The sequence below is a fragment of the Anoplophora glabripennis genome, unplaced genomic scaffold (genome assembly GCF_000390285.2).
Source record: "Anoplophora glabripennis isolate ALB-LARVAE unplaced genomic scaffold, Agla_2.0 scaffold54, whole genome shotgun sequence".
NCBI lineage: Eukaryota > Metazoa > Arthropoda > Insecta > Coleoptera > Cerambycidae > Anoplophora > Anoplophora glabripennis.
The window spans coordinates 811,855-824,436 of record NW_019416241.1 but is presented as its reverse complement, the minus strand read 5'-3'; the positions used below and the strand labels follow the sequence as shown (position 1 = coordinate 824,436).

Below are 12,582 nucleotides of genomic sequence, written 5' to 3'. Positions count from 1 at the left end.
CCCACTTATCTTATTTGTTTTAATAAAAACTATCTAAAAAAATTATTATAATAGTTCACTAAAAAATAATATAATTTTATCATACAGCATTAGATCCTCAGTACCTACATAAAATCAATGATTGATAATAATTTTTCTTAGCGTCTATAAAATAACAAAATTATGGTCCAAGTATCGACGCAGTTATTAATGATGGATTTAAACATTGTGTATATTTATTAAGTATCTGGTTTATTTACTATGAATTTAATTAATTCCAATAGAACCAACATTAATTTGCTTTATTCAGAGTAACTTTTTATTTCTTTTGTAGTAACTAATATAACTAATAAATTTGTTACACCTGTATTTTAAGTACATCTTCTTAAAAATCATTTAAGATAGGTACTCTTCCTACGCCTATTTACCTATACTACTAATATTTTTCAACGCAATATTAATAAAGCATTTTCATACCTAGTGTTGGTGTTGTTATTGCTGGAAACTGAAACAGGCGTACTCGGAGAAGATTTCGTTATGATGGTAGCCGTTTTACTCTTTAATCTTGTGGTTTTCTCGACGCTTTGTTGTTGGTTGTGTTGTTTTTGCTGCTGTCTGCATTTCGCTCTTCTATTTTTAAACCAGACCTGCAAATAAAAAAATATAAGCTCTATATTTAAGCCCAATGAAATGTAGTCTTTCTGGGAAACCATAAAAACAAATATGTCTATGAACAAGTATTTTTGTATCAGATCCTTAGTTTCAATAAATTTAGATATAAATTTAAATTTAGATATAATGTTTAATGGAGAGTAGAGTGAATATGAGCAGTAGGCAATCCATTTTGCATTACTCAAAGATAAATACAGGGTGTGGCGTTATAATCTATAAAAATTAAACAGCAGCTTCCTGATGATATTTGTAATAGAAAACTCTTATACGAAAAAGTTCTATCTTCGTGTTTTTTTTTTTGTAAATTAAAGTTTATTTATTCAACGAAAATGAAGGCCGACCCTGTGTTATTTATTAAAATGTTTGGAAATGTTTTTATACGACCCGAGATGCAACATTATAATTTATTAAGTCGGTATAATCTAATACTAGCAATACTAAAAGAAGGTTACGTTACATTCTCAAAAAATCTGTGCAGTCAACTGATTTTGTATTTGTATTGAATTCATTATTCACATAATTTTAAATATTAAGCATCCTCCACCGACCCATCAGTGTTAAAAAGTGAAAGATTCCATGCAAAAGTTTTTATTTTGTAATTCCACGATAGTGACAGTATAAATTTTATAAGAAAGTAAAAAATAAGAATAGCATGCCGATTACATTAAAAACGAGATTCTAATTTCTTACTTTGCTTAATTTTTTAGTTTGTGCACAAACTAGTTTTACAATGAACAGAGAAAACAATGCATTTAGTATTTCCGAACGTGTCGATGTGGTGTTAGTGTATGGTACAGCCTGAAAAAATGCGCCCGCAGCGACTAGGTTGTACCGGGAACGATGGCCACAACGTCACCCCCCATGTGCAAATACAATCCTACAATGCGTTCAGCTGCGAGATACGGGAAGTGTTATTCCTCGAGAAGAAGGACGTGGTCAGCAAGTGAACCTTAATGTTGAAGATGCAATGTTGGAACATCTTGACGAAGACCCCACAATTAGTACTCGACGACTCGCACAGCAAGTAGGAACCTCATCTCATACCGTACATCGCATCTTAAGACGCCAGCTGTTGCACTCCTATCATCTGCAGCCAGTACAACAGATTTTACACCCGGATTGTGATCAAGGAATGCGTTTTTGCAGATGGTTTTTATGGCAATGTGCCAATCAAGTAGACTTTCCTGCTTATGTTTGTGTAACAGATGAGGCGAAATTTACCCGTGATGAAGTGAATTTCCATAATATGTACATATATGACCCATATATGATGAAAATCCTCACACGATTAGGGTGATTTTAACATCGGTTTTCGGTAAATGTTTGGGCTGGCATAATAGTCGATGTACTTTTGGGACCCTATTTCTTTGAAGGACGACTAAATGGACTAACATATGCTGACTTTTTGGAGAATCGGTTGCCTAAATTATTGGATGATGTGGCATTACAAGTTTGGGCACGCATGTTTTATCTTCAAGATGGGGCACCTCCACACATTACTCGAGAAGTAGTGACACTTTTGAATGAAATGTTTCCTCAGCGATGGATTGGACGCTTTGGTCCTGTGCTGTGGCTACCTCGGTCATTTGATCTAACTCCAATGGATTTGTATCTTTCGAGTCACTTGAAATCATTGGTTTACAATACTCCAATTGCTACGGTGGAAGAATTGCGAAACCGTATACTTGAAGCTGCTGACGCAATTAAGAGAATACCTGGAATTTGGGAAAATATTCACCAAAATTGGTGCGTTGGTGCCATACCCGGATCCGCGCTAATGGGGATCAATTTCAACATTTTCTCTAGAAATTATAAGTTTTATTTCATTTTGTTCTATATGTTAATGTAGTTTGTTTAGTGCACGCAGTTGACAACAACAGATGCTTACGGATGTAGTTTTGTTTGCGAACTCTTGCAGTAACAACAATGTATTTAAGATAGTAATTACTACTAATTCTTATAATAAGAAGATATCAGTTTTTCTAAATATCTATTTTTCTTAGTTTGTACTTTTGCATTGAAAAATTCCCCAAAAATTGAAAAGTATCTATCTTTCAACGACGATTTGTTTACGGGGTTGGTCTACTAAGTACAGCACGTAACTCATCGTACAGCACACGGACAGGACCGTTCCAGAGAAAATATTTTGATCCATAATTGAACTTTAATTTACGAAAAAAGAAAACGCAAAAATAGAACTTTTTTCTATTACAAATATCGTTAGGAAGCTGTAGTTTATAATTTTTATAGATTATACACCCCACACCCAGTATACCTTAGCACAAAGTTATGTAATTTGGTGTTCATGTTTTTGGAAAACATCATAATCACGCAAATATCTCGAGAGACTCTTGGTGTAGATTACTGATGATTAGGTTCGGCGACTTCACTAAATAAAAATAAAAATTCATTGAATTTGTGTATTCTATGGTAATATCATTCAGTGGTAAAAATATGACAAGATGCTTTCATTAGGAACACATGAATTTTGACACCACTTGGTGGATATTTATAGATTTATTTAATTCACAACTATATTTCAACGAAAATATATTTCCTTCATTTTATTTGTAAAACAAATAACTTTCGTGTAACATATATACACATCAGCTTTGTTTCTAGAAGCTTAAATCTTAGCGTCACTAATATTAATCATTCGTTTACAATTAACAATGACAAACCGTTACGTCTTAGCTTGAGATGATGCGATTGGTGATTGATTGAACAGAATCTCGTGAAAGGAATGCTGGTTTTAATGTAATCTTGTTCTTATTGATTTAATTTGACCGAAATTTCATTGCCAACGTTAAGGGAATAAAATTAAGTACCTACTGCTCCAAACAAAGTAACTGATGGTCACGTGGCTTGCAATTATTTATGGAGACTCTGTAGGAAACTAACTATATCTAAAATATAAACAAACTAATATACCTCTATTATATTTTAACTAAAAACGATGCTTTTTGAAGTCATTAGTCTGCAAAAAAATACGGGGGGTGTGGTGCTACTCGGTACCTGAATAATGTCCAAACGTGTGCCAACAATAAAACATTAAACCAACATTACAAAGGCGTCCCTAACAATGTGCACAATGTAAGTCATAATAATAAATCAGTAACGAACAAGGAGACATTAGAAAGCGATCCATTTTACGGTGAACACTTGAATAGTCGGTCGTTACCTTATTAGCCTGCCACTACCATGCCGGAGCACGTTTCGCGTTTGTTTCGCCCACGGCTATTGTTGCACTGTGTTACTTTAACAACACCCTAATTTCAACTCCGGAGTCGGGCCTTGGGGGCGGCAAATTGCTCTCTTGACTCTACCCGCGGTGTTTGTTTAGCGGCGCAGTTGGTAGCGCTGTCCGTGCGTCACTTTCATTTCATTAAGTGCACACTTATTAGGCGGCAGATAAATAAAAGTAGGATACTTAAAAGGGCGTCACTTATAAAAGTGCGACACCGAAGATCGCTTTAGCATTACTTAGGATCGCCAAATCTTGTACCTTCTATGAATATTAAAAAAAAGAATAGCACAGGCCAACAAAATATGACTGACTTTCTAAAACCAAAAACCAGAATATACTTTACTGAAGATTATCGACGCGCTAAATCCGAATTCGACTTGCTCCATAAAAAATCTACGGAAAAGTGTGGCCCGGTTTCTGGTTCAAAATTTTTTCTGCTTGAATAAACTGTAGGACCTGGGACATGAAGGGGATAAATCCATGTTTTCTAGAAATGAGATTTCTGCACGCATAGGTTTCAAAATATACTTTCTTCATCTGGTGCAAATATTGAATCTGTAGATTTACTAGAAAAGGAAATATAAAATAAAATTCCCTGCTTCAGACTGGTCCAAGAATGGGATATGCCTTTTAAAATGTCGAGTAAGATCACGATGTTTCAGTGATGTCTTTGAAAAGTCGTACAAAAAGAAAAAGTAAAACTGCTGTTGTAATATGTAATATGAAATTTTCAAGTATCATGCTTGCAAGTATCCAAGACAGATATACCTACCCTTCCCCCAAGTTCTTACATTGATAATACCAGTCTTACTAGCAAGAATAAGGGGTGATTCAATGACTGCAGTTCTTTGCATATCAACAGAACTGCTAGATATTAATTTTATTCCATCTGAGCAGAGATCGAATGGAGCTGGAACTAATAGGTAGATGACTCGCGTCCTGGAGCAGTCTATGCATGCCATCCATTTGGTTCGATGAGAACTGAATTTATCCAATGGTTTGACCATTTCCTTCACCATAACAAGTCAACTGAAGAATATACCGTCTTGCTTATTTTAGATGGGCATACACGAAGAAAATATCGTTTTCTTTTTTGGTCACCCTAAGGTACAGTAATCAGTTTGTTCCAAATAACTTAATTTTTTTAGAAGCTGATGTTTCTACAAATGCCATCAGCGAATTAAAAAAATATGGAATAGATCTGTTTAACCCCGACTTGTTTAACGAAGCCGATTTTGTGGCAATGGATTAGTCGTAAAAGGTCCATTTTATTCTACTGAAATTTTTGGTTTCTTAAAGAGAAAATTAGTATAGAGCTAGATCAGGAGAATAGGGTGGATTGTCAAGAATAACAGTACTTTTTTAATCTATAATACATCTTCTTTGAGTGAACCCTATTCATAAAATTCCATTTTAGAGTTAGTGTTTCAAGATAATCAACTAATACTCAAATGCAGTTGTGTAATATGGATAAATGTATTGTTCAAGCCAGTGAATTTTGTCCATTATAACTAGATGGTGCTACTGGTACCCTGTTTAGAAGTAAAAGTTCGCTTTTTTGATAGTCTCTACATTTAATATTGTGGTCAGGAAAAAGTTTGCATCTATAAAAACTACAGGACGTTGATAAGCGTCAATTTTAAATATGGGGGCGTATTTTTTACAGATTTGTTATTATGTTCTCGTACTGCGTTTGATGGCTTAAATTTAAAAAATTTAGTACTACTAGAAAGAGAATTATAGCACTTTTAAAAAGTGTGTTTAATACATCTTAAGATGTTGATATCCTGCATATGGTGCTAAAAACAAAAATATATATTTCTAAAATATGTGCTCTTTTCACAACAAAAATTCACCTATTTTAACATTTTTGTGAGAAATTGGTAGTTTTTGAAAACATCCAGATGGAAACTTTTTCACTTCTAGGTAAACGTCAAACTTATAACTAGAAATTAAACTATATTTGTTGTTACAACCTTGTAGTGCATATTTTATCAAAATAATAATTTCCAATAATAAATTCATTAATCAAATTACTTTCCTTTAGTAAGTATTTACGTAATGTATACCTGCTAAAAATATCAAGTTCAACTTAACTGAAAATCAATAAGTAGGTATACGTAATGGAATTGTTACAAAAGGAATCCTTACGAAATGAGAATTCCTCTGAAACTTGGATAAGGTTCTTGTATAGGTGTAATACACTGCCTGAATTTGTGGCTTATACAGGGTGTAACGGATGCTAACGGCCAAACTTCGGAGGGTTATTATACAAGTAATTTTCAACAAAAAAGTATTATAAGATTTTCTTGGAAAGTTGATATTGCTCTTTTATCTAATATTTTTTGATTTCAAAAAATTTTGTGCCTTTTTTCATAAAAACACAAATACCTCTGTCACTCTTACATCCACATCAAATTTAGAGATACCATCGGAAAGAGCGTTAAATTTACTACAAGATGAGCATATATGAGTGTTTAAAAAATCTTCTATACCAGGTGCTGTAAAAAGTTAAATGTAATAATTGTGAAATGAGCAAAATTAGTGGTATTTCCTTGTTGGTGGTAACGCCAAAAAATTTTTTAATGAGGACGTGTTTTTTTCTTCAGCAAAAACTACTGTATTTAGTAAGCTTTTCAACGATATATCAACTTTTGAGTTTGCTATTTTTTTTGGCAACGTTATCAAGGGCAAAGGTAATAAAACCGTAAAAATTGAAAATACACAAACTTTATAATACATTATTTTTATTTTAAATCTGTTCGTATTACTCCATGCGTGTAGTTTTTGTGGGAGTTTCTTCAAAAAGCTGTTTTTTAACTCTCCCTCTTTCTTCTGTAATCCGCAATATTGTTACAAATGTGTTTTTGTTTAGAATGCGTCTTTCATGATAGATAAATGCCAAGGCGGCTGTGAAAAACAATATTGACACAACTGTCAAAGTCATAAAATTACTTTAGTGTTCTTGTTAATTACCTACTTAAGTATCTAAATTGAAGATGCCACGTTTTTTCACAAATAACGAGTATCGAGATATTTTATTTGTGTATGGTGTTTGCAATGGAAATTCTAGAGCAGCAGTTGCAGAATATTCTCGCCGCTATCCTGAAAGACGCATTCCAAACAGAAAAACTTTTGTAACTACATTTCGGGTTTTGGGAGAAACAGGCAGTGTTCCAGGACCTCATCGTCTAAATGCCGATCGAGTAAATCGTCATCAAGACCAAATTATAACAGCGCTTTTTGAAGAAACTCCCACATTAAGTACACGCAGGGCAGCAATACAACTTGGGAGAATTTCGCATACGTCAGTTCACAGAAGTCTCAGAAGGAACAACCTTCACCCTTATCATTTGACCCCTGTTCAAAGTTTACTGGATCGTGATAGGGCAGAACGTGTTCAGTTTTGTCAGTGGTATATCCAACAAACTAATAGAGATCCCCAATTTTACAAGCATATAATTTGGACTGACGAGTCAACATTTACCAGAGATGGCATATTTAATTATCATAATGACCATACGTGGGCACCTGTGAATCCTCATGCTGTCAGGCCCTCCAATAATCAATACAGATTCAAAGTTAACGTATGGATGGGTATAATTGGAAATTACGTTCTTAGACCAATTATACTAGAAAATACATTAAATGCAGAGGCATTTCTTGATCTTCTTCAGAACGAACTGCATAATATATTAGAAGAAGTTCCTTTAAATTTTCGGATTAATTCCTGGCTTCAAATGGATGGTTGCCCTGCACATAACAGCAGGGAGATTCGCGCATGGCTAAATGAGCATTATGAAGATAGATGGATAGGACGCTTTGGTACAGTTAGGTGGCCTCCTCGAAGTCCTGATCTAACTCCGTTAGACTTCTTTTGGTGGGGTAGATTAAAATCTTTGGTATATGAAGTACCAATTGAAACTCGAGAACAGCTCGAACAAAGGATTTTTGCTTGTTGGGAGCTACTTCGACAGCAAAATGGAGAAGTGCGTCGCACAGTTGCTTCCGTGCGGAGAAGGTGCGCTTTATGTATCCGTCAAGGGGGAGGTTACATCGAAAATTATTAAGTCATTGTAAATATGTTACTAAGTTATAAATAATTTTTTCAACAATTTTGTTACTTTAATTTAAAAAAGCAGTCTTAAAATAAAAATAAAGTACTATAAAGTTTGTGTATTTTCGATTTTTACGGTTTTATTACCTTTGCCCTTGATATTGTTGCCAAAAAAAAATAGCAAACTCAAAAGTTGATATATCGTTGAAGAGCTTACTAAATACAGTAGTTTTTGCTGAAGAAAAAACACGTCCTCATTAACAAATTTTTGGCGTTACCACCAATAAGGAGATACCACTAATTTTGCTCATTTCACAATTATTACATTTAACTTTTTACAGCACCTGGTATAGAAGATTTTTTAAACACTCATATATGCTCGTCTTGTAGTAAATTTAACGCTCTTTCCGATGGTATCTCTAAATTTGACGTGGCTGTAAGAATAACAGAGATATTTTTGTTTTTATGAAAAAGGGCACAAAATTTTTTGAAATCAAAAAATGTTAAATAAAAGTGCAACTATCAATTTTCCAAAAGAATCTTATAATACTTTTTTGTTGAAAAATACTTGTATAATAACCTCCTGAAGTTTGGCCATCAGCATCCGTTACACCCTGTATATGTTTTCATGTCTGCTTCATCTTAAACTTAGAGAAAGAACTTTTACGATCTTGTGGTTTATTAAAAAAAAAATCTGTACCGGGATTTGTCATAAAAATAATAGCTATGTTCACATATATTGCCTTTACCTGCACTCTAGATTCGGGTAGATTAATTTTCAAGGCCACTTCTTCTCGCATAAATATATCTGGATATCGTGTTTTGCCAAAAAGCGCTTCCAACACATCCAGCTGAGCTCTGGTGAATGTCGTTCGTTCTCTCCTTTGCTTTCTTTGATTACCTGCAAAAAAACTACAGTTAGATGTCATGTAAGAATTATAACACACTTAGGTCGAGTGATGTGCCAACCATTTGCAGCACTCTATATTGTTAAAGAACTATTTATTTTGAGAAATATGTGGTATATTGGAATACCTGTTTGTTTTTTTTTTCGCAATAGAGAAAAGTATGTTTGGACCACCGAAATGAAACATTTAAAGTTAGGTATCTTTTTATATATCTACTTGAAAGGACAGTGAAATGTCTTTCCATAAATCGATTTTCCGTATTGTATTATGTATATACAGGGTGGTCCATTTTTCACGGCTCTCCATAGGTATCTGGGAAACCGTAAGATGTACAAGGTGGCTCAAATTAGAAAAAAGTTGCGCCTTTTCAGGGTCATTAAAATAAACCAATCAGACCAAAGATATCTGCTGCCGTTCTTGAGATATTCTGAAAAAACTTAAAATAGCGATTTTAGAAAATGCCTAGCGTCCTTATTTCACTAGATTGCATTTCCTAAAATCAGCTTTTTCACAATATTTCAGGAACGGCAGCAGATATCTTGGATCTGTTTAGTTTATTTTAATGACCCTAAAAAGGCGCAACTTTTTTCTAATTTGAGCTACCCTGTATATGTTATGGTTTCCCAGATGCCAATGGTCAGCCATGAAAAACGGACATGTGTTTCTTAATTTTCCAGATTAAGAGCTTCAGTACTTCACTGTTGAAAACTATTATCAGAGACATGTCTTCAATAATTCTTGAGATAAACATTAACGACAACAAAAAACTGGATCATTAGACAGACAAAAGGATAAGTGATATAAATCAATGAAAGTTTCAACGAGAGTTCTATTTTTTCATAACTATTACTTAACTGTTGAGAAGAGTAATAATTTTATTAATGAAAAATTAAATAGGTTATGCGAAAGTAGGTAATCATTATTAGAATTATTTATAATGTTAAAGCTAAAATTATTATTTATAATAAACAGTTTTATATCGATACCAATTTAACTACATATTTATAAAGAAGTGAGATATATGCGTTTAATAATGAATAGCGGAAATCACACAAATGTGTACTGATGTGAACGATAAAATAGTTATAGGAATAAAACAAATATCCATATTAAATTTTAATGTTTTTAAGGTTTCAATAAAATTCAGTAATTGACCGAGTGTAACAGATTTATTTGTGGCGTAAATATTTTAAATTACAAATACTCTAACCACTAGAATTGCAATTTAGGGATTTGCAAAATTTATTTTCACATAGCAGTTGCAGCGGTAAGCACGTTTAAAATATTATTTATTGTACAAATAAAATATTTATAGCTGTATCATGTCTTTTATTGGAAACAATTAATTTTTCGGCTATTAAAAATGGTAAATAGTTCAATATTTAAAGCAAATATCAATTTATTTTGTATTTGTGTATTTATACGATTTTAAATTCAATACGAACCAGTTTTATTCGTGTTAGTAACGCAGATATTCGCTTTTATTTGTTAGAATATAGAAATAGAAGTCTTACCATTTTATATGTATATATTTCACAGTTAATTGCCTATCTAACTTTATATCTTTAATATAAAAAAAGACAAATGAATATTTAAAAAGTATACAAATTTGCAATTTCATTCTCTGTTTATTATAATAAATTGAGCTTTCGATTTATTAGTTAAAAACATTGTCTATGACAGTAGATCTCTTGTACATAGATTTTTCATGTTGAACAATATTGATTGATTCGTTTAACAGAATTATTTTTTTAAATTCCCTTTAAAATAAATGATACTAAAAGTATACTCTTTGCTGATGATACTGATATAACTAGAACCAATTTAAAGTTTGAACAGTTAATGACATCAACCTATGACCAACATGCATCGCTAGAAAACTGGTTTACTAGTAAACAACTCAGTTTGAATACTTCGAAAACCGAAACTATGATCTTTAGTGTCCGGAATATGGAAAACTGGGATAATCCAGCACATGTAAAATTCTTGGGAGTTCATCTTGATCCAAGATATCAAAACATAGGTACTTATTTACTCCGAAGTCTCAAACGAAGAGTCTCAATATCAAGCTTGCTGATAGTTTATCATGTCTAAATCCATTCCATCATAACATATGCTATTTTAGTATGGGGGTCATGCTCCCTCTATGAAAAAATTTTTTACTCTTCAGAGAAAAATTATTAGAATCATATCTGACCTTGGTTTTAGAGATGATTGTAGAGAGAAGTTTTATAAATTGAACATACTAACTTTACCCTGTGCATATATACTTCAGTGTTTTATTTATCTCAAAAAACATATACATAACTTTGAAATCAGAAGTGAGTAATACCCGAAATAGCACATACTTATGTAATAAATTTCCAAGACTTAGTAAAACGCAGATTGGTACTAATTATTGGGCTATCTAATTTTTTAACATAATATACTTCACCGAATTCAAATCGCTCGCTAGTGAGGCCACATTATTCCTTTAAAACCAAAGAAATTATAGTATCATTAAATACAAGTATTGGATAAAATAATAAATACTTCTTAATCTACATAAAATTTTCAATATGCAATCTTCTCTTTAAATAGGGGTTGCATAATTTTAACTATATCGTATGTTAAGATTAATATTACATGTTCTAAATGTTAACCAAACGAACTTAACGTATTAAAATTAAACTTGGAATTTGACAAAAAATATACTTACACTAAATATCTTGTATTACCATTAGTGTCACCCAAACTTTGAAAAATGCGTTTACTATTGCTTTAAACCAATTCTGATTTAACACTTCAGTCGCCAGAAGCTTATGAAATGTGAGTAGTAAACTCACACGCATTAGCGATTAGACTATTCCCTTTATACTCTATAATATACTCTACTTTAAATTATGTTTTTCATTACCTATTGGAAACCGCAAGTTAAATGACAATATCATATTGTTCCTACCTGATGGATAGCCACCCATTGAAGAATGCAGCGAATCCACCGGGAGACCATGCAGTCCTAAACCGGGCACGGGGTAAGGGGCTGACTTCAAATACGCCATACCTGACGTACTTCCGCCGCAACCGCTTCCAAAGCCCGGAAATGATAGTTCGCTTTCCGGATTGCATCTGGAAGAAGAGGAGACGATTTAACTGGTGATTTTGTGACAAACAACAATTAGGATATGACGTACTTCATCCACATTCAAAAGAAGATAAATTCAAACATTTTTAATTTTATTAGTTAGGGATCAAAATTATAAAAACTGAGCTGATAAACAACTTTTTTTCTTTTTACTTTAGGATTATAATATAATTTCCAATGATAACTCTATGAAATGCTTCCTATATTTGTAAAACTGTAAAACGTATAGTTTTTGTTTGTATTACCTTACTTCTAACCTCTGATTAACTAGAAAGAGGTTAACATCGAACAAAGGCAGAAGCGACAACTTATTTGCACTTTAGCGAATGGCTCAGTTTCAGCCTCTAGAAATTCGGTAACAGATTCTGACAAGGAAAGGCTACATGAGTTTTCTTATAAGAAATGAAGAGTATGAATCACAATTTTACTAACATATTGTTACTGTGTAAACAATAAAATAAATGTTATGAAAATAAGACATGAGATCAATTACACAGCACCACACAAAAAAAAAATGGGAGGAGACGTTGATCAGATCAGTATAGTCTTTAGTACTTTGACCTGCTTTATACGAATCTAAAGTTAAAACTCCCGG

The 12,582-nt window shown here is 32.8% G+C and overlaps 1 protein-coding gene across 1 annotated transcript; it reads right to left on the bottom strand.

Moving 5' to 3' along the window:
- Positions 1–425: 425 nt before the first annotated feature.
- Positions 426–11,904, bottom strand: LOC108905163 (homeobox protein OTX1 A-like). Its single transcript, XM_018707945.1, has 3 exons — positions 11,805–11,904; positions 8,705–8,856; positions 426–626 (listed from the first exon to the last, which is right to left on the bottom strand). The coding sequence occupies exons 1-3, from the start codon at positions 11,902–11,904 to the stop codon at positions 426–428; spliced, it is 453 nt and encodes a 150-aa protein (XP_018563461.1).
- Between the last annotated feature and the right edge of the window lie 678 nt (positions 11,905–12,582).